The sequence below is a fragment of the Echeneis naucrates genome, chromosome 10 (assembly GCF_900963305.1).
Source record: "Echeneis naucrates chromosome 10, fEcheNa1.1, whole genome shotgun sequence".
NCBI classification, from domain to species: Eukaryota; Metazoa; Chordata; class Actinopteri; order Carangiformes; family Echeneidae; genus Echeneis; species Echeneis naucrates.
In genome coordinates, this window is record NC_042520.1 from 24,832,410 (window position 1) to 24,860,406 (window position 27,997).

Below are 27,997 nucleotides of genomic sequence, written 5' to 3' on the forward strand. Positions count from 1 at the left end.
TCAGTGTAATGCAGATAAAAAATGAAAGGTCAAAGATCAGCACTCACCTTAACTCCATGTCACTGACAACAACAGATAAATCCAGAAATCTTGGTGTCATTATTGATTCTGACTTGAATTTTAACAACCATTTAAAGCTTATTATGAAATCAGTTTATTACCACCTGAAAAATATAGCCAGGATTAAGTAATTTCTGTCTAAAGACATGGAAAAACATTTATTTTCAGTAGATTGGATAATTGTAGTGGTGTCTTTACTAGCCTAAACAAAAGATAAATAAGACCACTACAGTTGATACAGAATTCTGCTGCAAGAGACCTTTACAAACACCAGGAAAATGGACCATATTACACTAGTCCTCAGATCACTACACTGGCTTCCTGTGAGTCAGAAGATAGATTTTAAAATCTTACTGTTAGTCTACAAAACACTAAATGGTCTAGGACCAAAATATATTAGACTTATATTAGACTTATATTCAGACTCCTCAGGTTATTGGAGACAGGTATACTGTGTGCTCCCAGAATTGGAACCAAACGAAGTGAAGCAGCTTTCAGTTATGCTCCTCACCTGTGGAGCAACCTCCCTGCACAAATCAGGCTTGAAAACGTTATATTGAATATAAGTCAATTCTGTGGCGAATAATATAATTTTGATGCTTGTCATCATTCTTTTACTAGGGTAATTTCTTCTTATTTCTTTTTCTTTGAATTCTATTTTCTATTTATGATTTTAATGTCTGTAAAGCATGTTAAATTGCCTGGTGTATGAATTGTGCTATACAAATAAACTTGCCTTGCTTAGACTACTCAGTGCTTGAACCAAATAGAGTACAATACATTTTTTTCTCATACTAACCTCACAGTTATAACGTGAAGGAACCAAAAAGTTTATGTTTAGTGTTTGTGTGCTGCTATTGGTCAGCAGGGACAACCTCCAGGATGATCTGTAAGGTTCTGTTGAAGGAATCTGAGGACAAAGAAAAAGACATTTAATTTTTCTAGTTTTAATTTCTAGAGTGAAATAAAGTCAATTACTTGGTGTGTTTCTCCATGTGGTAATTAATTAACCGTTAAATATTGCAAAATGTCTCAACATCTCATGCAACATAGAAGAGATTTCAAGTAACTTTTTTTGTATTTCTATATCTATTATTATCTATATCTTATATGGCTTATGGGGCAGGTAGTCTAAGTTTTCAATGTTTTCCAATGCTGCTAGAGGTCCTTTGACAAATATTAATAATTCATTTGCTGCAGCAAGACTAACATCTTGCCTCAAGAAGACCATAGTGCATACATTATAAAATTAATTCTAAACTCAGCAATTACAAAATAATCATTATTCTTATGCATAATACTTCAAGGATTATTTCATCAACATTTACGATATATTATTAAATTGTCATTGTGAAAAATACACACTGTAACATCTTTGTGCACATGTGAGACCTTGAGACCTCTAAACATTTGAGAGTAGACCTAATTTTACTGTATAATATTGCTTCACATGAAAAAAGACTATTAAAATATGAAACAGTGTTTGCTTAGTGAATTCTAATTTCACCAGTACAGAGAAATTAGTTACCTAAAGCCTTACGAAGCCACTTTGGTTTGCGATTGTAATAGATGCAGATGTAGTATACTGGGATGCCAGTGAGGGAAATTGCAAATCCAATCCCAGTGTTAACTGGGTCCGAGTACAGAGACAGGAAAACCATGAAAAAACATGTGAAGCAGAATATGACCGGGATGAAGAGTGGAACCTGTGGAAGAATCAGCAGTGATGTTAGTTACTTTTCATTTAATGTATGTGCAGTAATTTTGGGAAGTATTCAGGTCCAATTACTTGTTGCACACTTAATTTGAACCCAACAGTTGAGGCAGATGGCTGCCCTTCCTGAAACTGGCTCTGCCACTGTCACCAACTGCTTGCGTTTGGAGGGATTTGTTGGGTCAATTTAGCAACTCCACAATGAGTTGAGTCGAGAGCTGCTCTATATATAAAGTGCCTTGATGTAACTCTTTGACCTGAGGATACTATGAGAAGAATGGATACATTTTGTAATTATGTACAGTGGAAGTGTTTGGCCAAAGATCACATATTTATTGGGAATAAATATATCAAACCTACGGAGCCCGAGACATGACACGGGGGAAAAATGTGTGCATGAAATACTAATTTGTTCCCACGCAATAAATATAACGTGCCATGAGAAGCGTTTGTAACAATTTAGTTTGACTCTATTACTGTCACATATTTTATGCTGACTTTATGGGCTCATCAAACAAAATGTAAAGAAACAACAGTACCATTTTCCAACAAGCAAAGCGCTTTTAAACTTTACATGTAAAGTAAGCTGTAACTAACTCAGTGACTGGCTTATGACTTATTTGTACATAAAATTACCTAAAATAAAACTCACTCATACTATCCCTGGCCATTTGGTTGTTTAGCGCCTCTTCCTCTGTTCCTTTTCTAACTGTTACAGAAGGTGCACTCTATTTGCTTACCTAGCTGTCCGGGAATTATATTAATATTATTAATTAACAGTTAGTAATTTGTGCGCACGTTATACTATTTCGTGGCCACGAATTAGTATTTTGTGTGCACGTTATATCTTTTTTTTCCCCCCATGCCACGTCTGAGGCTCCACGCAAACCAGGTGACTGTCATCCAAAAAGTAGACCAGTGTACACTAAAATAACACTCAAATGAAAACTTTTCTAAGTAAGCATTAGCGCCTTTTAAAACTAGGAGTGCCACAATTTCATTATTAGACAACTAGAACAGCTGTAAGAGGCCACAACAAACATCCCAAGTGTCATCTTTGTGTTTGCATGGGTACAAGAAGCTGCCAGTAGCTGTGAAACCATGGACTAGAATTTCATTGCTCTTGCTTTTCCCTCCATAATGTCGGGGGGTCTAAAATGTAAATACTATAATATTTTTAATTTTGGGGAAAATGTTAAGGAGTTGGAATACTTCATGACTCACAAGAGCAAGAGTACTGTAAATATAATGCTGAGTGAGCTGTAAATGTGCACAGTTGTGGAAATACTGACCTTGAATGGACGTGGAAGGTCAGGCTTTGTATACCGGAGGTATAATAAACCAAGCACCACAACACCAATGAACAGCCACCTGAGGAAGCTCATGAAGGTCAGCAGGCCATAAATGTCTCCGACAAACAGCTGCAGCATGGTCATAGGGTACTGCATGCATGCACCAGACACACACACACAAGAAGAGGTTACTTAGTTTTGTGACAGGAGGGAGAAATCAGTTAAGTCCATTATTGAGGAAGCAGGTAACCAGAGAAACATTTATGGTTAATGCTACATTATCTGTGAAATCACTAAGAAGCAAACAATTTCAAACATTGAATCTAGTCAGTTATAATTGTTTTAATGTTATACTTTGTATTATTCTGATTGCTAGCATTAATACTTTTATTGCAGTGAACTGACCAGTATAAGAACAGCAGCCAATGGAGTGTTTCGGCGAACATGGATCATTGACAATACCTCGGGTAGCTGTCCTTCCCGTGATGCCACGTAGAACATTCTTTTGAACACAGATATCCACACACAAATATCGGGTTAATATTGATTGTATGACTCAAACAGGTTCATTTGAATGCATTTTTCTTTTGTGTGTGTGTGTGTGTGTATTTTAGCTGTATATTGTTCCCTGTAATCATTTTGTTTTTTCCCAGGTTTATGGAATACAGGTATAAATACCAATTTCTGCACGTTTCCATTGTATATTGTATACTTACATTCATTGTCTGTATGTAGTCTACCAATACATACCTAAGAAACTTGTGCTTAATGCCACTTTGCTGTACTGTGCTATAATAAGTTACTCCTCATAAAACTTTTTGCACCTACATTTAAAATGACATGATAAATGTTTGGCTGGTGTTACTTTTCTGGGATTTTCAAAGAGTTTATTTAAAATTAATACCTGGCTGTATGCGGAAAGTACAGTTTTTTGTAAAAATAATTTCAATTTACACATAGGTTAGATGAAGGCAAGCAAAAAAACTAATCAGTGAAGTACCTTGACATGGCAAAAATGCAGCCATTCATAGAGCCATAACAGGACAAAGCAACAAACACTGGAACAACTACTGAGAAGCTCCCCATCATCTTTTCTGCAAATGCCTGTGACAGGTGAAAGAGCAAAAGCAATGTAATCAGTAGAGATAATCTTACAACATAATGATAGATTCAACTATCTAATGTGTGGCCTTCATATGTCAACAGTGACAAGCTGACAAGCATAGACTGAGATAACAAATGGGATTGGTTAATAGTTTTGTTTTGTTTTTGGTTTTTTTTAATGGCCGTATACACAAGCTATGAATTACTTTTCATATACCCATATCACTCCAGAACAGAGCGACCTACTTTTTAGTATTTTAAAAGTTTCATAATAATGAAATAAAATTGAAAAAACCCATGTGTATTATAAAACATTTGCCAAAAAGTGAAAGCATCAGATTAACGGCTCTCTTTAGTCTGTGATACATCATATATATCAACTCCCTTATATCAAATAAGGGGGCCCGTATCTGTGATATAATAAGTGCATCCAATGACCTGTTGTGTGCTATTGCTTAATCTTGGGGCAGCCTACATATTAAATAGTTTCAGGCAGTGGAAATGTGGAAAAAATATTTCTTGTTAATTTTCCATCAAATGTTTATTTTTCATAATGCAACTTAGGTGACAAACAGAATCACCAATTTGAAGAATAAAGTGTTGAATTCTTTGTTACTATGTTTAGTGGGCAGAATGTTGTCTGGGACACTTAATAAAATTAATACCTACTACCAGCCATAATGTGACTGACCTCATCTGACCAACTGCACAAGCAACTAAATGAAACATTTATATTTTTCATCCTTCAGCTCCTTCTGTTCTGAAATTAAATTTTACCTTCAATACACAGGGCAGCCTCCTTGAGAAGTTCTAGACAGGAGTTCAATTCTGTAACTTGGTTTGAAATTTAAAGCCCACTGTTTAAGAAATTAAGATCAGGATGCAATTCCTTTATCCCACCACAGCCTTCTAAGAACAGAAAAATGCTCTTAACGCCTATCTTAAGGCACCCTAGTCACTTAACTTACATAGGGATAACTGCATTAGAAAAGATCAGAGATCTTTTCCAATGCAGAGATCTTAGAGAATAGGATGTCTGCAATGTGATTAGCATCAATGGGGCTGGGCTGAAACAATCCCATTAGCAGCTGCTCGGAAGTAGAGTTGTCAGAGACACCACTAATAGTCATGTTAAGTGCAGCATGGCAACAAATGCTGCTCACATCAAGGATGTAACTGTTAGACTGTTAGACGGTTAGACTTCAACTAAATTATTTACAGCAGTAAACACTGCTCTACTGCAGGAGAGCCCAATCAGGAAAACTTTAGTGTAACAAAGTCATCATCAAAAATCTTGTTTCATCAAATCATTTTTACAGTCAACACAAGCTATAGAGACTTGAGCTATGTTAATAGCTTATACTGACCAATTGAATTTGCAAATAATGTAAATGATGTGACACAATTTTCATAAAACTTTGGAAAAGTTTCATAACATGATGTGATTGCAGAGAATCACCAAGCAGAACTGTAGTTTTGCTCCATCTGTCCTGTTGACAGGTTCTCTCCTGTCCACCATTTGGACAGGAAATGATAGTTGAAAGAAATGCTGTCTGATTCAATTGAAAGATGCAAGAAAACATTAAATAACAACTTTAAATAAATAAATGAAATGTTTTGCAGAAGTTAACAGTAGGCTTACATGTGGAACTATCTGGAAATCAGTCATGGCGACGAAACTTACCTATTGTGATTTCGGCAAAAAGTTGTTTTTTTTTTTTTTTTATAAAAACATTTAAAATAAATTAGAAAATACAATCTTTTATTAGTCCCTGAATGGGTATGTATTATATGATATAAGCAATATTGTTTTTACTCAAGCAAATGCTGAAAGGTTCTTTCCCTGTATTTAAATTTTAAAGAATTGCGTTTTAAAGCAGTATTAAATAAAAAAGAAAATAATTTTTAAATCAAATTGATGTTAGAATTAAAAAAAAAATAGTCTACATGAAATAGACTACAATGCTGCTAAAATTAATGGTGCAAAATTGGTTTATGTGCATCATCTAGTCGCATAACCCATCTGCCGCAGATTTGCATCAGGTTGTGCTACATGCTGCATGTTGGTGCAATACTGCACACTGCATGTGGGAGTGTTTTCTCTGTGTCTCTCTTCAGTGCTCTCTCTCTATCTGTCTTTGATTTGCTTGTGCACCTGGAGGCAATAATTCCATGAGAGAAAAGAGGGACTTTAGGGGTGGTGTTGACACAGACCTGACAGCCAGCAACAGCAGCTTCTGGGGAATATTTCCCCTTCTTTTTCTTGGTTTGGGCTTTGGTCTTTTTAGCTGGGATCTCCATCTCTTTTTTGTTTGTTTTTACCCTTTAAGAATGATTGATTTGTTGAAAAATAAAACTCACGATTGTTGTTAAACTAGAGGCCTTGGCATCCTTATCATGTTTCGGTGTCCTGGGGGAGCCTTTGTTTGGTTAGGCTGTAACAGGTTGCATCAGCCACTTGGATGGGCAAAGTGTAGAAAAATTCTCTTGACCAATATTGCTTCCATACTTTACACAATGGTTGAAACATGAATAAAATAAATCAATAAAAGCTATAAGAAGAGTATTTTGTCAATGTTGTGTTGCTGTACGTAGCTGTCCAGGATGGCAAGCTTGACTGTGGATCTATCATTCACCTCAGGTAATAACTCACATCAACCTCAGTAGTGACAATCCTAGCCCAGAGCAGTCTAATTTTCACATATAAGTTACCATAGTTACTCAGCAGGAACTCCAATAAGGTCTCTCTTAATTATGCCATATTTTAAGAAATAAGTGCAGCTTTTCTTTCATTCTGTTTTGTGGAATACCCCAGAGGCATTTTCAAAGCCTGACACCGTGGATTTATTGACAACTATCACCTGCTTCCTTTAATACTGAGCATACTTTTTGGAAAGACAAATGCTATTTCCAGAATACAGTTGTAAATCGATCAGAAATAAACTAGACTGTTATTAGTATTATAATGCCAAATTACTGAAAGAGATGGGCATTTTATTTTGAAAACAAAATGTTTATTTATATATTTGTTTGTTAATTAATTAATTTATTTTTAACAAGAGACTCAAAATACATATGCATGTCTTAGTGTTTTCATAGGTCTATAAACTGCCAGCTGACACCATAAATTCAGTGGACTAAAACAGCTTTCAAGAAGGTTGCATAAGATTATACAGAAAGAAACAAAGTTTTTTCTTTGAAATTCACAGATTTTATTTCTGGTAACTGTTAACATTCTTCATGCAAATGGCTTATGAGCTTTTCTGTTTGTTGTTGTCCTGTTGTAAAGGGCAGCCTCTTCATTTAATTTTCTCCATAATTCCTTATGACAAAAAACCCTTTGACATATCAACATAGTCTCTCTGCTTTGATGGATCACTTGACTTCAATTTCAGATCAGCGAATGTTCATATTACCAGAAAGTTTGTCAAAAATTTATTGGAAACTAGCAATTCTTAATAACATTTCTTTAAATTCAAATCATAAGCAGCCATTTGAAATCTGCATAAGCATAAGAATTCGCTGAGCGATACTTTGGAAGATTGGATGACTGCCAGGTCATCCTGTTAGAATCTTGTTAGAATCTTATTAGGCATTCAGGATCTTAGGTTTTAGTAACCTGTTCTCTCCAACCACCTGCTACTTGGGAGAAATATATTTTTATTGTATTTGCAAAAATGTTTCTATGTATTGTTATTTATTTGTCTGTCTGTCTGTGTATCTGTGTTCAAACTCCGTTTACTCACCACAGCAACAGTGTCAGAGGCCAATAGTTCCTCTGGTGACATCACCGTGTAATACGCCATGTTGGTCAACACATAGCAGAAGGTCACAATTGCCATTGAGATACAAATGGCTAATGGCACAGTCCTGAGCATGGGAGCAATATTAACAGAAGGAGCACACTGTCATTGACTTACACATTCACAAAGCTAAATGTGGGAAATTTCCTGTGATTCTGTGTCTTACATTTTCAAGTCAGTATAACATCAACACCCTAATTCCACTGGCATAAAAATTATTTTTAGTCCATAGATAGATAGAGAAAAAGCTCAAATAGGCAAATTGAAGCTGTTTAACTTATGCTTTACATTTTTTGGTATTTTTTTATGCTAAGACTATAATTTTATGCTAAGGCAATAGTGCCTATGGTGGAGAACATTTTCAACACCAGATTAATTGACTCACTCAAGTGTTTTCAGTTTGTGTCTACAGAGGCTCATAGAAACACTTTTGGAGAGGACAATCCTAAAAATATTCAAAGCATGGAACAGAACTAGTGAAAAAAAAAAAAAAAAAAAAGGTTTTCTTCCCCATCTGTCTGTTATTAAGATTATTTTCAGTGTTCAAGCACAGAAGATGGTTAGCTATCTTACGAGAAAAAAGATGGAGAAATACAGAATGCTAATAGTGAAAGACTTTTGTGGCATTTTCCCTATCTTTTCCAAAACATTTTAGACCATTTGTAATAGTGTATTCACACTATTACAATACTTCATTCGGATTCAGTAGCATAATTAAAGTTCTTTGTTGAGATGATAAAAACATTTGCAGGACTTAAGACTTAAAAGGTTTCTGTCCAGCAGCCAAATAGGTATTTGTACAAGGTGTTATTGTTTTTCACATTATTCTCCACAAATTTAATTTGAATATGTGTAAACTAACAATGTGTTGATTGGTATTATTCTGCACTTGTTGACATTTGTTGAAAGAGCTTGAATTTCACTAAGCTATCAAGACAACATTTGAAGTGAAAAAATCGAGTAATCTCTGGTTCTGGCTGAAGAGACAAGATGGCTTGCCAAGTGAATGGGCCTGAGAGTTGCAGAAGGGCTTGTGCTTTAAGATGATAGAATACAATGATGAAGCAACTGGAAACGTTTGGGTCCAGTCACCAAGACCAAACGTATTTGGCAATCCTCTAATCACAGCCTCAACATCAGTCTGCAGGGCAGTGCTTAAACTTACAGTACCAGTCAAACATTTTTACACACATTCCTATTCATTTGAGTGGGAAAGTGTGTCCAAACGTTATACTGTTGTTGTACATCACAACAGACAGTATGAGAGGGACATGGCATGCTAAAGTACAAGAATTGTATGACATTTTTTACCTATTTCAAAAATGTAGCGCATAAATGGTTATTCATTACATTTGATCAGAGAAACTGAACTTACCTCTCCGGGTTATCCACCTCTTCTGTCACAAAGTTCAGGTAAAACCTGGAAAAGAAAACAATTATTCTATAACCTCCAATGACTGAAGAGTCACAACTTAATTGACATTAAGTAAGATAAATAGTTGATCACAGACCCTCACTGGATATGGTAAGTACAGGCATGCAAGAACAGTATATGTGTTTGTGTGTTTGTGTTTATGAAGCTCATACCTACCAACCACTATATGCATACATCCCAGAATAGAATGCCAGTGGCATCTCAGCCAACTTCGTATTCTTCAGGTCAAAGGCATACTTAAGGTTTTCAGTCTCCCCTGAAGACACACACACAGACACACAAGTTTCATCTTGCTGACAGTTTGAAGCATTTGAAGCTGCAGTTGTTTCTAATTAAAGGGTTGTTAGAGCAGTGGAATGAGCAAACTTGCGTGCTTATGTCAAGGGCGACAGAAACCAGATATATTTTCGTCTTTTGATAATGTCACTATGGCTTGCAGATTACCCTTTGTGTGTTTTAGGTTGTTTCATGATCTTTTGTGTATGTATTTGAGTTGCGTTGCTGTGGATTGTGCATTTTTATGTGGGGCTTGTGTGGGTTGATTTTTGTTTTTCTGCATAGACAAAAAAGCCACTGTGGACAATGTGGTAAGAAGTATGTAGTCCCCCTACCCTTACATCCCACTAATTGATTTCCAGCAATTGGGCCGCAGCCAGTCTGCCCCAATAAAAATCGGGTGTCAGCAACCTGGATTAAAGATTTTTGCATTCTGGACTTTGTACCTCCGCCTTGCTTGGTCTTTTGCTCCTGGGTCCCCAGTCACCAGCCATTAGAGTACAATCTGACCACGATGGACCGAGCAGAAGGGGAGGCTTTCCGCTATGCCTTGGGGGTTCAGAGGAAGCGCATAACTACTCTGGACCTCTTGATTCTTTCCAGCCTGGGGTCTGGGTTTCAGTCTCTCTCGGACCATCTCCAAGCCTTGTCCGACCAGACCAGATCAGAGCCTGCCTACACAATGGTTCCAGCAGTATCTGTTCCCACTGACCCAGGTCAGGTCAGCTTCTCCAGCACCTCCACAGCCTCATTCAAAGCCCAGGGCACCCTCCCATTGAGAGGTATGCTGGCTCTCCCAGGACCTGCCGCTCCTTTTTAACACTGTGTTCCTTGACCTTTGAACTACAACCTGCCACCTTTTCTACAGAACGCTCCATGGTGGCGTATATGGTGACTAATCTCACTGGCAGAGCTTGAGAATGGGCTACTGCTGAATGGGCAATTCGCTCATCAAGCTGTAACTCAGTGGCTGCTTTTTCTGCTGCTCTGACCAGTGTCTTTTGACAATTAACCTCTGGAACATGAGGAGCCTCATCACTGGAGGCAATTTGGCATGGCTACAGCCTCGTTGGTCAGCACCCCACCGGGATCCCAACTTCCTAGACCAGGGCTGGTTCCTTCATCTACCGATGCAGATTTGCCTTAGCCCAGGGGAATGTTTGTGACACCAATGTAAGGGATTATGCCTCTATTGTGAAGCCTCTGGACATTTCCTCGCTGGTGCCCAGTAAAAGCCCAGGCTCACCAGTAACCGGAGGCCTACTGGTGAGTCACTCAGCTGTTGTCTCCAGCTTTCCATTACCCCTGTGACTCCCTTGGATATGTCTGTTCTCATTGACTCTGGAGCTGAAGAAAATTTAATGGATAAGAACCTGGCTCGTCAGCTTCAACTTCAGCTACAGCCTTTGCCCAAGTCACACCAGGCTAATGCCCTTGACGGCCATCTGTTAAGTTGGGTGACCTACCAGACTGCTCTTCTGTCGCAGTGTATGTCAGGTAATCACAATGAGGCAATTTCTTTTCTAACCATCAATTCCCCAAGGTTCCCTCTCATTTTGGCATACCCCTGGCTGTGCAAACAAATCCTCAAATAGACTGGTCTACAGGGAAGATACTGGGGTGGGGTCTAACCTGTCACATATCCTATTTGCTTTCAAGCTCTGTTCCCTCCAAGCCTGAACCCTCCTCTGAGTTTCCAGACTCATCCAATGTGCCTGAGATGTAACTAGCTCTGAAAGAGGTCTACAAAAAACTGCTCCATTGAGCGGTGCAACATAAGGGTTGTCTCTACTCAATCTCTGGGCCAGAGAAAAAGGTCATGGACAAGTACATCCAAGGGATCCTTTCAGCGGGGATCATTTGTTGCTGAAAGCGAGACTAATGAGGGTTTTTCTTCATTGAGAAAAAGGACAAGATGCTGCATCTCTGCATTGACTACAGGGGACTCAATGACATCACATCAGTTAAGAACAGGTATCATCTCTGCTTTTGAACTGTTACAGGGGGGCACTATTTTTTCACTATTTTAGACTTGCAAATTGCTTACCATTTTGTTTGCATAAGGGACGGGGATGAATGGAAGACTGCTTTTAACACGCCCAGTGGCCACTATGAATATCTGGTTATGCCCTTTGGTCTCAACAATGCCCAGGCACTTTTTCGGGCCTTGATAAAACACATTCTGAGGGACATGTTGAACAAATTAGTGTTTGTTTACTTGGATGATTTTTTACAAGTCGAAAGAAGAGCATGTGCTTCTGCAGTGGCTGCTAGAGAATCAGCTTTTGTAAAAGTGGAGAAATATGAGTTCCAAAAACTGTCTGTCTTCTCCTTTGGGTTTATTGTGACGCCCAGCAGGAACCAGATGGACCCAGAGAAGGTTAGTGCAGTCACTGACTGGCCAGTTCCCACTGACAGGAAACAACTGCAGAGATTTTGGAGTTTTGCTAACTTCTACAGCTGCTTCATAAGGAATTACAGCTCTGTGGCAGCTCTTCTTCACATCCTCAGGAACCAATTTCAGGTGGAACCCTCACGCTCAGGAGGAGCTCCAGTCCCTCAAGCAGCGATTCTTCTTGGCTCCCACCGTCACCTTACCTGGTCCGAACCTCCAGTTTATCGTCAACGTGGACACTTCTGATGTGGGAGTGGGCGTGGGTCTCTCTCAGTGCTCTCCCAAGGAAAACAAGGTTCACCCCTGTGCATTCTTTTCAAGGAAACTTACCCTTGCTAACAGGAACTATGATGTGGGCAACCGGGAAAAAAACAGCAACCATTTGACACTATTGCTCTTCTCTACATTGGAGGGTATTGTAGTAATAATAATAATAATTTAGTGGCATTATAGCTGAAGTGGAATCCATACCCTAAACTGAGTCACATGTGAAGACACTGTGAAATGTTCACACAGTTGCTTGCTGTGAGCAGCTGTGCGTTACTGCCGGCAGGGACATATTTATACCATGTGTGTTGTGTAAAACAATTGTTGCAGTTATGCTATGTGACACCTGGAGATGTTATTGAGAGCAATAAAGCACTAAATGCCCCAGGACTTCGCATTTATGGTGATGATAATGGTGATGTCTTACCTTTAAAGAGTTCATACATCCCAGGAACTATGATTACGGAGATGGCAAACAGCTTACTGAATGTAAGGAAGATTTGAATCCTGGCAGTCCATGTCACACTTACACTGTTCAGGTACATGACAGAAGCTAGAGACAAAAATAGTACATGTATTTTTTAGTTTGTGAGTTATTGAGTAAATTTAGCAAAATTTGTTAAACAATTCCATCTGATTACTTGACTGTAATAAATGCAGGAGACAATCAATTTGTTCAGAATATGACTTTATAATTATATTACAATTAATATTTATAATTATATTAGGGTGTATAACTTTGGCTTTGGCAAAAGAGACAAATTTTTGCTAATGCTTATTAATATTCTTTTCCAGCCACTGTGAGTTGTATGTATGTGTTTTTATTTCATGGACAGAACTGGTACAAAAATCTCCCTGGGTCTTATTGTAGTGTAGAGAGCTGAGGTTATTCCAACCATCCTCCCCTGCCCTTGCCTGCACAGTTTCAGGTGTCATTCAGAAACAGGCTACCACAAGGATATAATCATTCTGACAACCAATGTCCTACTTTAACAGCAGTCTATGTACATACTGATTCCAAGGGCAGTGGCCAGTTTCACAGCCATAGGGGGGATGCGACAGGGCATGAAGATAGGCTCCAGAATGTAATGACCAAATGCCAGAGAGATGACTGCCATCCCTGCAGGTCTACAAGACACACATACACACACAGACACACACACAATTTAAAGTTTTGTTTTTAACTCTAAATTACAAAAATGAGAGGTCTATATATGAATATGAATATAAATGGAATCATCAGTCAACGCTGCAGTTTTATGGAGTTCATTATGCAGTTCATTGTATTTGTTTTATGGCCTCACTTTAAATGGAATAATACTGAAAGACAGTGTTCACCACTTGCTCTGCTGCAGGCAGACATAGAGACCAGCTGAAGATTGCTGACAATTTAGAAGCTAAGGGCAAGCTGTTTTCTTTTGAATTCAGGTTTACGTTCCAGAGACACAGAGGCTGAAGACGTGGTCAGGGACAGGCAGGGTTGGCAACAGGGACTCAATCCAGAAATAAGAGCAAAAGAGTTTAGCATGAAAGGTGAAGAACAATCTGGTAAAGCAGTAACTGTGCAGCTGGTGAATATATGCTGGGTTGATATCAGTAGAGCAAGAGCAGCTGTGTTAATAGGTCAGTAGAGTTGGCTTCATGAGGGGGTGTGGCTTGACAGGCAGAGTGAGTGGAAAAGTATTGAATGGGAGCTGGATGACAAAACTGTGACAGAACCCCCCCCCCACACCCACCTCTCCTCAAGGGACAACTCCTGACGTCCCAGAAAGCAAACCAAGCAGGGCAGGAGGAGGGGTTGAGCCTAGAATTGCTCTGAGCTGGACCACTCCACACCATCAGCAATGTAGGTGGAGTCGATCTGGAGGGGGGATCCTTCATCCTCCTTATCAGATGAAGAATCCCCTGATGAAGAGAGGGAGTCCTCTGCCTCCAGAGAAGGGAGTACAGACACCAAAGTACAAAAGGGAGTACAAACACCAGGGATACCTGGGTGTACCTTGGTGTGGCCTTGGTGGGCTTGTCCAGGTGCTGCTGATGGAAGTCAGCAATGAGGTGAGGGTCGAGGATGAAACTGGCAGGAACTCATGATCTCTCTTCTGAACCTTACCCCTCCTAGTCAACCAGATATCGGAGGCCCTTCCCGCTGGGAGCAGAGGAGATGTCACACAATGTATGTTGGGTCCAAGTGATCAGTGAGGCAAGGAGGTGTTGGGGAAAAGGTAATGGGGGTCAGGGGACTCTGAAGAATTAAAAAAATAAAAAAGTTCTCTGTGATGCTAAAAGCTCAAATGATTTAGCACTAATAGAAGAAAACAAGAACAACCAAAGGGTTAATCTTCCGCACTGTAGCCAGACTGGCAGAGTCATAGTTCAACTGAACCAGTGATCCCCTTAGCTCTCAGCAGTGATGATTTTACAGGCTTTTATACAATAGGCTACAGTAGACCACTCCGCTCTCTAGATGGAGGTTTACTTGTGGCTCCCAAGTCTCCAAGAGTAAATCAGGCAGCAGATCTTTCAGTTATCAGGCTCCTCTTCTATGGAACCAACTTCCAGGATCGGTCTGGGGGGGCGGCCTCCTAGACCACAGCAATTTTCAAGACCAGGCTTCAAACTTTTTTGTATGACAGAGCTTATAGTTAAAATGTTAAAGTTAAAGTTCTCTTAACTAGCTATACTGCTATAGGCCTGGGCTGCTGGGGGAAGCACTGAGCATCTCTCTCTCTCTCTCTCTCCCACTTGCATGCACCAACATGCAGTGTTGGGCAAGTTACTAAAACTCTAATGCATTTTTTATTTCTTGTTACTGTCATTTCAAAGTAATTAATTACATAATAATATCACTGTATTTGAAATGTAAGGCATTACACTACTTTTGCATTACTTTTAATTTACTCTCACCAAAATAACTGCAAATATGGATTTGGCATTCTAAATGCAGCTCATTATGCTCATTACACATCCAGTGGAAGTTGATGTGGTAACAATATAATATTGGGGCTATTTCAGGAAGTGGACGGTTCTTGAGGTTTTGCACACAAAGTGCATTTAATTACAATATTCCTCATGTCCCGACGGACTGAAAGTAATGGGCATATCTCGCGAACGTACTGTCCAACATTGCATCTGATGCTGCTGCACTCATTATTTCTGTTTTGTACAGAAGCTTTGAAGGGAAGTGGATAATTGCAGCAGACTTTTCTTCTCTGCTGATTTTGGTGATTTTGTATTGAAAAAAACCCACTGTCATGAAGTGCTGGCTCATGGAGGGATTTGTTGGGTCTCTTTAAATAATTTTATTCCTTGATGTATGATTTGATGCAATATAAATAAATATGATTTGATTTGACAGCAAAAGATGATATGACCAGCCTGACCACAGAACAGGCAGAGGTTCCTTTGGCCTTGTCACTGGCCAATGCAGTTTTGCCAAACTGCATGGGCTCAGGCTCGTCTCTCTGAAGCACAACCATGGAAGTCATGGGCACACAGTGGGGCAACAAAAGTATTTAGTCAGACACTTATTGTGCAAGTTCTCCTACTTAGCTGAGAGAGGTCTGCAATTTTCATCATAGGTACACTTCAACTATGAGAGACAAAATGAGAAAAAAAAAATCCATGAAATTATATTGTAGGATTTTTAAATAATTTATTTGTAAAATATGGTGGAAAATAAGTATTTTGTCACCCAAAAAAAGGAAGATTTCTGGCTCTCACAGACCTGTAACTTCTTCTTTAAGAAGCGCTTCTGTCCTCCACTCGTTACCTGTATTAATGGCACCTTTTTGTACTCATTATCTGTATAAAAGACACCTGTCAACAGTCTCAAACAGTCAGACTCCAAACTCAACTATGGCCAAGATCGAAAAGCTATCGAAGGACACCAGGAAGAAAATTGTACACCTGCACCAGGCTGGGAGGAGTGAATCTACAAAAAGCAAGCAGGTTGATGTGAATAAATCAACTGTGGGAGCAATTGTAAGAAAATGGAAGACATACAAGACCATTGATAATCTCCCTCAATCTGGGGCCCCAAGCAAGATCTCATCCTGTGGGGTCAAAATGATCATGAGAATGATGAGCAGAAATCCCAGAAGTACACAAAGAGACCTGATGAATGACCTGCATAGAGCTGGGACAAAAGAAACAAGGGCCACCATCAGTAACACCCTGCAGTGCCAGGCGTGTCCCCCTGCTTAAGCCAGTACATTTCCAGGCCCGTCTGAAGTTTTCCAGAGAGCATTTGGATGATCCAGAAGAGGATTGGGAAAATATTATGTGGTCAGAAGAAATGAAAATAGAACTTTTTGGTAAAAACTCAACTCATCGTGTTTAGAGGAAGAAAAATGCTGAGTTGCATTCCAAGAGCACCATACCCACTGTGAAGCACGGGGGTGGAAACATCATGCTTTGGGGCTGTTTTTCTGCAAAGGGAACAAAATGACTGATCCTTGTTAAGGGAAGAATGAACGGGGCCATGTTTTGTGAGATTTTAAGCCAAAACCTCCTTCCATCAGGAAGAGCATTGAAGATGGGACTTGGCTGGGTCTTCCAGCATGACAATGATCCCCAACACATTGCTCAGGCAACGGAGTGGCTCCGTAAAAAGCATTTCAAGGTCCTGGAGTGCCCCAGCCAGCCTCCAGACCTCAACCCCATAGAAAATTTGTGGAGGGAGTTGAAAGTCCGTGTTGCCCAGCGACAGCCCCAAAACACCATTGCTCTAGAGGAGATCTGCATGGAGGAATGGGCCAAAATACCAGCTACAATGTGTGCAAACCTGCTGAAGACTTACAGGAAATGTTTGACCTCTGTTATTGCCAACAAAGGTTATGATACAAAGTGTTGAGTTGAACTTTAGTTCTTGACCAAATAATTATTCCACCATAATTTACAAATAAATTCTTTAAAAATAATTCTTTAAAAATACAATGTGATTTCCTGGATTTTTTTTTCTCATTTTGACTTTCATAGTTGAAGTGTACCTATGATGAAAATTACAGGCCTCTCTCATCTTTCTAAGTAGGAGAACTTGCACAATCAGTGTCTGACTAAATACTTTTGTTGCCCCACTGTATCTGTTTTTATTCATTGTATTCAAATACATCTTGCTGTCATGCATGTATTCACCATGCATCTTACAACACGGGATAAGAATTTGAATAAATAAAAAAGCTCTTCACCAGTTCACAGGACAATTTCATTAATTAAAGCTGATTGATGTTCATATCTAGAACATGCGCTTTCACAAGCAACAGTACAAGTCTGGTAGTTCTCAATTTTTACTAAATGTAACTTTTTTTTGTTGTATTTTCACTATTTTTTGTGAATTGCTGATGGATAGTTCTGTAGGGAGAAGAGTTTACTCAAGAGAAGAGCTTCTTTCATTGAAACTGGCCAAATCTGGAGGATACCACCCGATTCTAGCTGAGATAAAGAGGTGTTTTCATGGTTGCCATGCAAGTGCAAAGGTGAAGGCCAGGAACTGGAGATATAAGCCCTTTCTGCCATCGATCATCATGGGAAATGTCAACACTGCCCAACAAACATGATGAGATGGAGATATTGGTGAAGATTCAGAAAGTGTACCGTGAGTGCAGCCTTGTGTGTTTTACTGAAACTGGGTTGAATCAAAACATCTCTGATTCCTGTGTGGAACTACCTGCTTCACTCTCATACGGACAGAGACAATAAAGCTAGTGGAAAGAAGAAAGGAGGAGGACTGGCTTTATTTGTGAATCAGAGATGGTGTAATCCTTCACATATTACTGTCAAGGAGAAGATGTGTTGTCCAGACATTGCAGTTGGTCTGAGACCATACTATGTACCAAGATAATTCAGTCATATCAGAACAATACTTGTTCCACCCAGTTCCACCCAATGCAACTGCTGAAGTTTCATGTGAAGTTCTCCAGGATACAGACTAAACATCCAGAGCCTCCTGCAGCAACAGAGGAGCAGTTGCAGCAGTCAGCTCCTCTCATTGCACTGCAGAACGGAGAGGTTCAGAAGATCCTTTGTTCCCACAGCTATTAGAATGTTCAATTCCTCTTGCTGACTGGATAATGTTTTGTTTTGGTTTTTTTTATATCTTTATTTTTTTATTTTTATGAGCTCCTGACGAGGTGAATTTCCCCTTGGAGATCAATAAAGTTATATCTATCTATCTATCAATATCTTCAAAATCTGTTTAAGTGAGTCAGTAAATTGACGACAGTGAAATACAAACACCCTATTTCATGCTAACAACAACCTGATGCCACTTTGTTGTTTATTTTCTCATATGCTTTTATGGCAAAAGTCTAGCTCCACTGACTGTTACAATCATTATGTTTTAAAGGAATAAATAATCAGATTTTAAATAACTTAATCTGGATTATCTCAAATCAAAATAACCACCAAACTGCACTGATGTTTGCCTCAGCATCTTCACATATACAATCAATCATATACAGTGTTTGGCAAGTTACTTTAAAAAGTAATTAGTTACAGTTACTAGATACTTCTCCCAAAAAGTAACTAAAATAGTTACTCAGTTACAAATTATTATGTATTAATTTATTCATTAAAAGTAAGTAGTTACTGTGAAAAGTAACTATTGCATTACTTTCAAGTAAATTTTTAAATGCTCAAATGTGTGACTTTGGAGCCACCTCCACCCCTTTTTAACGGAACTTAAAATACATGGGCATGTTCAATTATAAAATGTTTGAGTAGGTTTGAATTACTTGATACTGACGTGGAGAGGCACTTTTGTCCTGGGCATAATGTGCATTTCATGAATACATTTGTTCCTTTAATTTCTTTGAGGGAAATTAAAGGAACTATACTTTATATATACTTGGCTATACTTCCATTTAGAGAAGACTACTTTTGGATTATTTGGGCTTGCTGTTCCTGTTTCTCGTTGATTGACTCACTCGTGTCTTTTCGGTGTGTCCAACTATGCATGCTTTTGAATTTCTGGAAACAACACATGCCCATGTCTACCTCTGATTGGTTCACCATTACATTTTGCTCTACCTCAGCAAATCTTCATAATTTATGCCATTGTCTCATGCCCACTAACCAAGGAGCAACAATAAAAACATCTCTTTACCTCTCGGTTTAGCAATCTAGTTAATTATTTATAACACTGTTATTCCCATCACTGATCATATATCATCATAACTGACAGGGCAGAGATATTCCTCTTCTTTGACATTTTGAGAGACAATAGAATATATTGGTAGTTCTTCTGAACCAAAAATGCAACTTGATACTCCTGGATTTCAAAATTGATTATAATTTATGACTTTGTTTTAGAGTTTCACAGTAACTCACTGACAGTACACACTGGACAGTATCAGGGGCAATAAGGACAATATCAGTGAGTCAGTGATGCTTTGTCTTGTCTGCTTGTCACTGTGTTTTCAAACAGAAACTTCTGTATGAATCAGTTTTTTACACTCTGCTGTACTGGACCAGACTCCACTTTCAGTATGCACAATTGTGACAGGCCTCTAACCAACCACGGGCTGGATGAGATGAAAAAGGTATGTCTTATGTATCCTTCATAAATCCCGGGCCCTTCAATATAAATAATGTTGAATGACCCTACAGGTTCATATTGGAGTTCATCACTTTTCTCTCTTCATTTCTCTGACAGCCAAAGAGCTGCTCAGCCCAAAAAAAAAAAAAAAGAAAAAGAAAAAAACTGTTTTTTTGCACTTGTTTTCATTCTCTGTCTCTGTGTCTATTCATTTCCCATGGCTTCCCTTCAGTCCCTCTTCCTGAGGCCATAAGCTGGGCAACTCAGGATAGCCACAAAACTGCTTATACTGCTTCACTTGCACCATGTGCACACTAAGCATTTTCTCTGTTCACTGCTCTGAACAAAACTCAGTATTCCACAAGCTCACAGCCAAAGAGAGCCTTTATCTTCCTGGTTTAACGTCACTGACAGGAACGGGGAAACAAATATTGTTTAATGATTAATTACATTATGTGTAAATAACTTGGATTGACCCGATTTCCCTGCTTACAGCAAAGAATTTATTTCTTTACTAGAAGCATCAGACCCCTGAGTACTGAACCCCTGCAGCCTTTGATAGATTTATAGTTGGCAGCTCTATAAAATAAATATAAATATAAATATAAAAATAATATATAAAAAAAATGATCATCATTGCCCTCAGTTAAATTGTTGAATTATAGTTATTACAATAACAATAAATAATTATCAATATGAAATCACTACATTAAGAATATGGATGCGCAACACATCTATGTCGTGAATCAACTACAGAAGGAGTCGTCAAATATGATGAACTACATATTCTAGCCTTTTTAGATTTCATTGTAGCTGCACTGAATTCTGAATACAGTTTTTGCCATTTGAGAAACAGCGCAATACAAATTTCCTCAAGCAATCTGTCATGTGTCATTTGGAAACTGTTAGACTCTAAGTTGTTACTTGCTTATCATCAAGTGGCTGTTCAGAGGGTGGTCTCAAGATTTACCTTTAAAAATGTGAGCCGACTCACCAGTCACCAGTGACAGAGCTGAGAGATGCTGGTTCTGCAGCACTTATTTGTTCTGATCTGTTAATTCATCATGTGTTCATCTTTTTTAGCCCTCCTATTATCCTTGGGGTCAATTTGACCCCAATCAATGTTTATCATTCAAAAAACAATAGTTGGCTTTTTTTTTTTTTGCTCCATATTTCATGACTTTTCATGACTTTGATGGGGACAACTGATTAAGCGTAAAATTATCATGATAATATTTTTTCAATGTGCTGAACGCATATTCCACGCTAGGTGTTCCTCTGGGGTCAATTTGACCCCAAGCTGTTTTAGCTGTGTAAAACTTGTCTGTCTGTGTGTGTGACCTAACATCCCCACACCTGCAGGTGCAGAGTTGATACTTTTGAGTTGATACATAATGGGGGGAAACTTTCCCGCTCTGTGGAGGGCGGGGTATTCCTGCAAGGACATTGGTAGTTCATGCAAAATAAGGGAGGAGCAAACATATAAAAGCTTGCATTGCAGCCCTCTATCCACATCATTCTTCTTTGTGCTCTGTGTACACTGCAATCTGCACGCTCTCTCATTTGAAAATGTCTTCTGGGAAAAGGTTTACTGTCAATGACGTTTTGGAACAGCTCTTTGACAGTGATAGTGACATAGAGGAGAATGTTTCTGAGACAGAGGATTGTGTTGAGGAGGACCCTGATTTTGAGGCATTCTCATCTGATGAGAATGAGAGTGTTGACCCTCCTGTTGCTTCTCAACCACCAGCAGACACGATCCTTTCCAAAAATGGAAAGATAATATGGTCCCTTTCCCCACTTAGACAGCAAGGTAGACTTAGCGCTACTAATATTATCAAAATGGTTCCAGGCCCCACCAGATATGCAATCAGCCATGTTGAAGACATCAAGTCATCATTAGAGCTCTTCATAACACCATCGATTGAGAATATTGTACTTGGGATGAGAAATTTAGAGGGGAAGCGTGTGTATGGGGACAGTTGGAAAGACTTGGATGTAGTCGACTTGGAAGCCTACATTGGCTTGCTCATTTTGGCGGGAGTTTATAAATCAAAAGGTGAAGCAACAGCAAGCCTTTGGAATGCTGAGACTGGAAGGGCAATATTTCCAGCCACCATGTCTCTGAAGACATTCCAAGTTTTGTCCCGTGTCATACGCTTTGATGACAAACAAACAAGGCACGGCCGACGCGAACGTGACAAACTTGCGGCAATAAGGGATGTGTGGGACAAGTGGGTGCAGCGTTTACCCCTGCTTTACAATCCAGGCCCCCACGTGACTGTCGATGAGTGCTTGGTTGCGTTTCGTGGGCGCTGTCCATTCCGACAATATATGCCAAGCAAACCTGCCAAATATGGCATCAAAATATGGGCAGCATGTGATGCACAGTCCAGCTTTGCATGGAATATGCAGGTTTACACAGGCAAATCTCCTGGCGAAGCACCGGAAAAAAATCAGGGCACAAGGGTTGTGCTTGATATGGCTGAAGGACTGCATGGGCATAATATTACATGTGATAATTTTTTCACATCTTATGCCCTGGGTGAGGAACTGCTGAAAAGGAAGGTAACGATGTTGGGGACAGTGAGAAAAAATAAACCAGAGCTTCCCTCTGAACTTCTTGCTGTCAAGAACAGGAAGGTAACATCTTCAGTGTTTGCCTTCACTGATAAAGCAACTGTGGTCTCCTATTGCCCCAAGAAAGGGAAAAATGTCCTGCTGCTTAGCACCATGCACAAAGATGATGCCCTGAGCAGCAGAGAAGACAAAAAACCACAAATGGTGCTGGACTACAATGAGACAAAGGGAGGGGTGGACAACCTGGACAAGGTCACAGCCACATACAGCTGTCGACGCATGACTGCCCGTTGGCCCCTTGTCATCTTCTTCCACATCATTGATGTGAGTGCATACAATGCGTTTGTGATACGGTGTGAAATAAACAAGGACTGGAACAGGGGAAAACTGAGCCGCAGGAGGATTTTCCTGGAGCAGCTTGGTAATGCACTGGTGAAACCACAGATTGAGAGAAGACGATGCCTTCCAAGAGCATCAACAGCTGCTGCAGCTATTGTGAGGGACATACAGACAGAGACAAACACCCCAACTCCTCCAATGGTACAAACCGCGGGCAAGAAACGCGGCAGGTGTCAGGTTTGTCCCACCCGAAATGATTCCAAGACCAGCATGACCTGTTCGCAATGCAAGAAATATGTCTGCAAGGAGCATGCACACACTCTCTGCACATCCTGTGTACAGTAGTGCAGACTAAAAGCTTGACTGTGGGCATAAAGAACTGTTCCATGTTCTGACTATCTGACTGTTGTTCTAATTATGGTTTCTGTTTCACAAATGGGTGAATTTTCAAACATGTAACCCCCCCCCCCCTACACACACACACACACACACCAAAAAAAACACAAAAAAAACACCAAAAAAACATAAACAAAAAAAAAACAAAAAAGGAAAAAAAAAACTCTTTTACTCTGCCACTGCCGGTCCCAAGCCCGGATAACAAAAGAGGAGGGGTGAGTATGACTTCATAGTGACTAACCACAAATATGTTACAAGAAAAGGAGATAAAAATAAGTAAATAAATATGTTTATGAGAGGAAAGGGGGGCCTATCAACATCAGTCAATATGGTTCATTCTGTGAGAGTCATGAATGTGCACCCCAAATTAGAAAAGATTTGGATGAAAGATTTTCAAGATACACTAACTCTAAAACTGAAAGTTTGACCTGATGGTGGCGCTACAGGGAAGGTCATATCATCACCAAAACCAATAGGATTCATACTCTTGTGGTCATTAATGTTGTCAGTAAATTTGAGAAGATTTGTATGAAAAGTTTTCAAGATAAATTAATTCTAATTTAAAAGTTTTGTCTGATGGTGGCGCTAGAGGGCAGGTAAACTCACTGATAGGTTTCATTATCAAGGGGTTATTTAAGTATTCAACAAATAAACAAAGTGCCTGACACAAAAACTTGGTCAACAATTTTCTGTAAATCATTTTCTGGAGGCAAATATACCTGGGGTCAAATTGACCCCAAGGGTAAAATGTGTTAGTAATATTTGAGGATAATACGAGGGTTAAGCAACATTCACAGTGTAACTTTAACCCTCCTTACTATCCTCGGGGTAAATTTGTCCCCATTCAATGTTTATCATTCAAAAAATAAAAGCTGAATTTTTTTTTTGCTTCATATTTCATGACTTTTCCTAAAATTATGGATACAATTAATTAAGCATAAAATTATCATGATGATTTTTTTTTTCAATGTGCTGAATATTGCAGTTTTTCTGGGGTCAATTTGACCCCAAGCTGTTTTAGTTGTGTAAAACTGTGTAAAATCTTACTGTGTGTGACCCATGTGTGACAAACATCCCCACACCTGCAGATGCATAAAGAACTGCTCCATGTTCTGACTATTCGACTGATGTCTTCATTATGATTTTGTATCACAAATGGGTGAATTTTCAAACATGTAAACCCCCTCACACACACACACACACACACACACACAGAAAGAAAAAAAAAAAAATCTAACAAAAACTAAAAACTTTAACCCTGCCACTGCCAGTCACAAGCCTGGATAACAAAAGGAGGGGTGAGTGAGACTGTATACCCAGGCCATTCAATTGGTGGCCCCTGAGGACTTTTGTACCGGCCCTTGGAGTGCTGTGTAGTTATTATACATGGGTAGTCTCATACTGCGCAGGACTATGGTTAATTGCACATTCTATCATGTTGTTGGAGGTGGTATGCACCCCTTTAAGCCAGGGTGGCAAAATAGGTAGAATTTCTACCTATTTGGCTGGGCTTATATTTTAGGGGACCATACATTAACAATCAAAGTCACCCATTCAGGCTCTAGTGCTGCACATTGACCGCTGACTTGTTTCTTTCAAGCCAAGCACGAAGTTGGCTAACAAGAAAAAAAACTAAATGTTGACTCAGTGAACAGCCAGTTCAAAATGAATGGACAGAGAAACGCACATTTATTACGCTGTGTGCTTCACATGCAACGAGTACCTCGCCGTTTACAAAGAGTATAATTTGATATGGCATTTCATGACAGCACATGGTAACTTCAATTCTACTTTCTCAACGGGCTCTGCAGTTCGGAAGGCAGAAGATAACACGGCTTACATCGTGTTATGAGCAAATACGTCGCGTTTTGTACAGCTCAAGACAGAGTAACTGTGGCATCGATATTGGGCAAAAAGAAACAGCCGTTTACAGATTCAGAGACAGTCAAGGAGTGTATGCTGGCATCCATTGAGGACGTGGTAACAGATGAGAAAAACCAATTCGATGAAGCAAATTTGAATTCCTGACACGTCAAATATGAGGAGAGTTGATTCCTTTGTATCAGATATTTTTGAGACGCTTTTGGACTAGCTACAGAAGGCCGAGGCGATGTCTTTGGCCATGGATGGGTTGACTGTGATATTGCACATTTGTGCCTCTATAGATTCAGTATGTTGGTGTTTTTATTTCTTTATTTGTAATAATTAATTACTCATCTTCTCTGGTTCCTTATTTTGCCTCAGTTTCATGAACTGGCCCCAATTCCAAATTAATTGAATAGCCCTGCTTTATAGTGACGAACCACAAATATGCCACCAAAAAAGGAGATAAAAACAAATAAATACATTTGGCAGGGTTACCAACATCAATGAATATAGTCATGAATGTGCACCCCAAATTAGAAAAGATTTGGATGAAAGATTTTCAAGATATACTAACTCTCAAACTAAAAAATTGGCCTGATGGTGGTGCTAGAGGAAAGGTCAAGGTTTCATTATGAAGGTTTTTTTTTTTTTTTTTATGTATTCAACAAATAAAGTGTCTGACACACAAACTTGGTCAACAATTTTCTTGAAATCAATTTCTGGAGGAAAGCTGAATCCAAGGATAAAATGTGTTGGTAATGTTTGAGGATAATAGGAGAGTTAAAAAAATAAAAAAAATAAAAACTTGATTAGTACAGGTCCAATACACCTCAGTTAAGGGAGTAGGCTTTGGCCTACCTTATTGCAATAAGATCAGCCCACAGCCTCATAAAAGCAATTTCACATCCAAATGCTTCCATCATGTAAGTGTAATGTCCACCAGACTTCTTTATACAAGTCCCCAGTTCAGCGTAGGACAGGGCTCCTGCAGTAACAGAGATGAAAGATTAGCTTTGGCTCTAAAACAACATGGAAGGCAAAGAATAGTCCTACAGTTGTGAAACTGTCTGAAATGTTCCTCCCTGGGCCCTGTGATCACAAAATATACTAATGGGGTAGCCTTTCAATTGAAGGGAAGGGAAATAAGTAAAGATATTTCATAATGTGCCTAAACCTTTTATTACAGTGCAAACTAAAGGATTTAAATATAATAAAGCAACATATGCTGCAACATATAGGCAAATATGTCTCCCTCTAACATTGGTTTTTCTACTGTCATATGTTCCTAGTTTTTAGTGCCACATTTTTTATTTTATTTATTTTTTATTTTTTTAAATTGTACTGGAGTTTCATAGAAGAGGTCTGAGGAAGTGTTAAAATTGTAAATTTTAACCAGTATGCTCTGTCCTGTAAGGTCAGATGTGTTGGAATAAATAAAATAAATTATGTGGAGCAAATAATTTCAAGACATGTTTTGTATTTGTAATTTTGCAGTTGGCCTAACATAGTATGAATAGAATACACTGTGAACTTTGTGTTCTCAGGAAAGTTTTAGACACTGTTTTTAAGTGTTAACTAAGTTAAGTTTTTAGGTGAAACTACACTTGGAAGGCAGAGTAGCATCATCATATTTGGCGGACATACCAGATTTCTAAAGATATTTGGTGAAATTACCTCAATGATCTTGTGCTTTTTTGGTCAACCATGCACTTCACTGTGTTTTTACAATTTGTCTAATTTACCCAATCATACACTGGTGTTTTGGCATCAGGTACAAAGAGGGGTTAATACCTTTTGAAAGAGACATGGATTAAAAAAAAAAAAACTTTCATTCTTTAGATTTTGTAGAAATAATACATTCTCAATTTCATTTCAGGGAATATAATCAGCAAATTAAAAATCAGGACCCACATCGACCTTATGCTGGGAAACAAAATTGTTGAAGTGGACCATAAGGCGCAATATCAATGAACGGGTCTATTTTCATACATAAGATGCACTGGGTTATAAGGCGCATGGTAAAACATATATAAAGGGATAGCAAACACCTGAAGTTAGTGTGACGTGAGAACAACATTGCAAAAGTCACAGATTTTTGAGTGCAGTGTACCACATAAAACTGGTTCGAGGTCAGTAAGCACAACAAGAATCCATACATAAGGTGCACCAGATTATAAAGGCGCACTGCAAATTTTTGAGAAAATTTAAGGATTTTAACTGCGCCTTACAGTGCGAAAAATATGGTAATTGACTTATATAACTTGATGTATATATTTACATCACGTTCAAGTGTACACAAGAATACATTTTTTAATTTTAACAGCATCTTTCTCCTTCATTATGTAAAAGTAAAAATGTGAAATGTACCATTCCTGAAACACTTGTGAACTAACTCACCGAAAAGTGACAGGACACCACAGGCAATCCATACTATTAAGGACATTCCTATACTGCCTGAGTTTTTTAGTATGCCCTTTGGGGAGATGAAGATTCCAGCTCCAATGATGGTTCCAACGATGATGGCAATCCCACGGAGCAGGGTCACCTTCTTCCCCAGTCCAACTTTCCTGTCATCCTCATCCGGCAGTTTCCTACCAGGATCTGATTTAGTCCCATGGGAAAATGTGTCTATTTAGTCCAGTAGTTCCATCTTTTGAAATAGATATGGATCTTTTTGTCATATTTTAAAACTGTCTAACACACACACACACACACACACAATAGCTATTATGATGGTTTACAATAGCCTAGCATTTACCCAGTGTGACTTTGTATACAGCAAATGTTGCCAGACTATGAGTAAAACTAAATTCATCGAAGGACAGTCCAACTTACACACCCTCTATCTTTCTCTTGCTCCGTCTCATTGTTGTATGTGTTCTGCTCAGTACACTGCAAACACCCTTTGCCAGCTCCTTCCCCTTCTGACTTTGCCA

The 27,997-nt window shown here is 39.0% G+C and overlaps 1 protein-coding gene across 1 annotated transcript; it reads right to left on the reverse strand.

Annotated features, from left to right (window-relative positions):
* slc7a11 (solute carrier family 7 member 11) lies at positions 1-27,989 on the reverse strand. The gene is made up of 13 exons (XM_029512507.1): positions 27,901-27,989; positions 27,459-27,662; positions 25,920-26,046; positions 13,359-13,474; positions 12,774-12,899; positions 9,565-9,664; positions 9,349-9,393; positions 7,917-8,040; positions 4,067-4,170; positions 3,472-3,568; positions 3,067-3,216; positions 1,589-1,766; positions 1-970 (listed from the first exon to the last, which is right to left on the reverse strand). Exons 1-13 carry the CDS (start codon positions 27,926-27,928, stop codon positions 915-917), a joined length of 1,455 nt encoding a protein of 484 aa, XP_029368367.1. The 5' UTR covers positions 27,929-27,989; the 3' UTR covers positions 1-914.
* Between the last annotated feature and the right edge of the window lie 8 nt (positions 27,990-27,997).

What these genes read in the sequence shown, in the direction of transcription:
- slc7a11 (XM_029512507.1), bottom strand. Translation starts at nt 27,928, where the DNA reads ATGAGACGGAGCAAGAGAAAGATAGAGG. An exon ending in TGGCTGCTGTTCTTATACTG is followed by an intron (nt 3,217 to 3,471) that starts GTCAGTTCACTG and finishes GCATGCATGCAG; the next exon opens with TACCCTATGACCATGCTGCA. An exon ending in ACCTTCCACGTCCATTCAAG is followed by an intron (nt 1,767 to 3,066) that starts GTCAGTATTTCC and finishes ATTCTTCCACAG; the next exon opens with GTTCCACTCTTCATCCCGGT.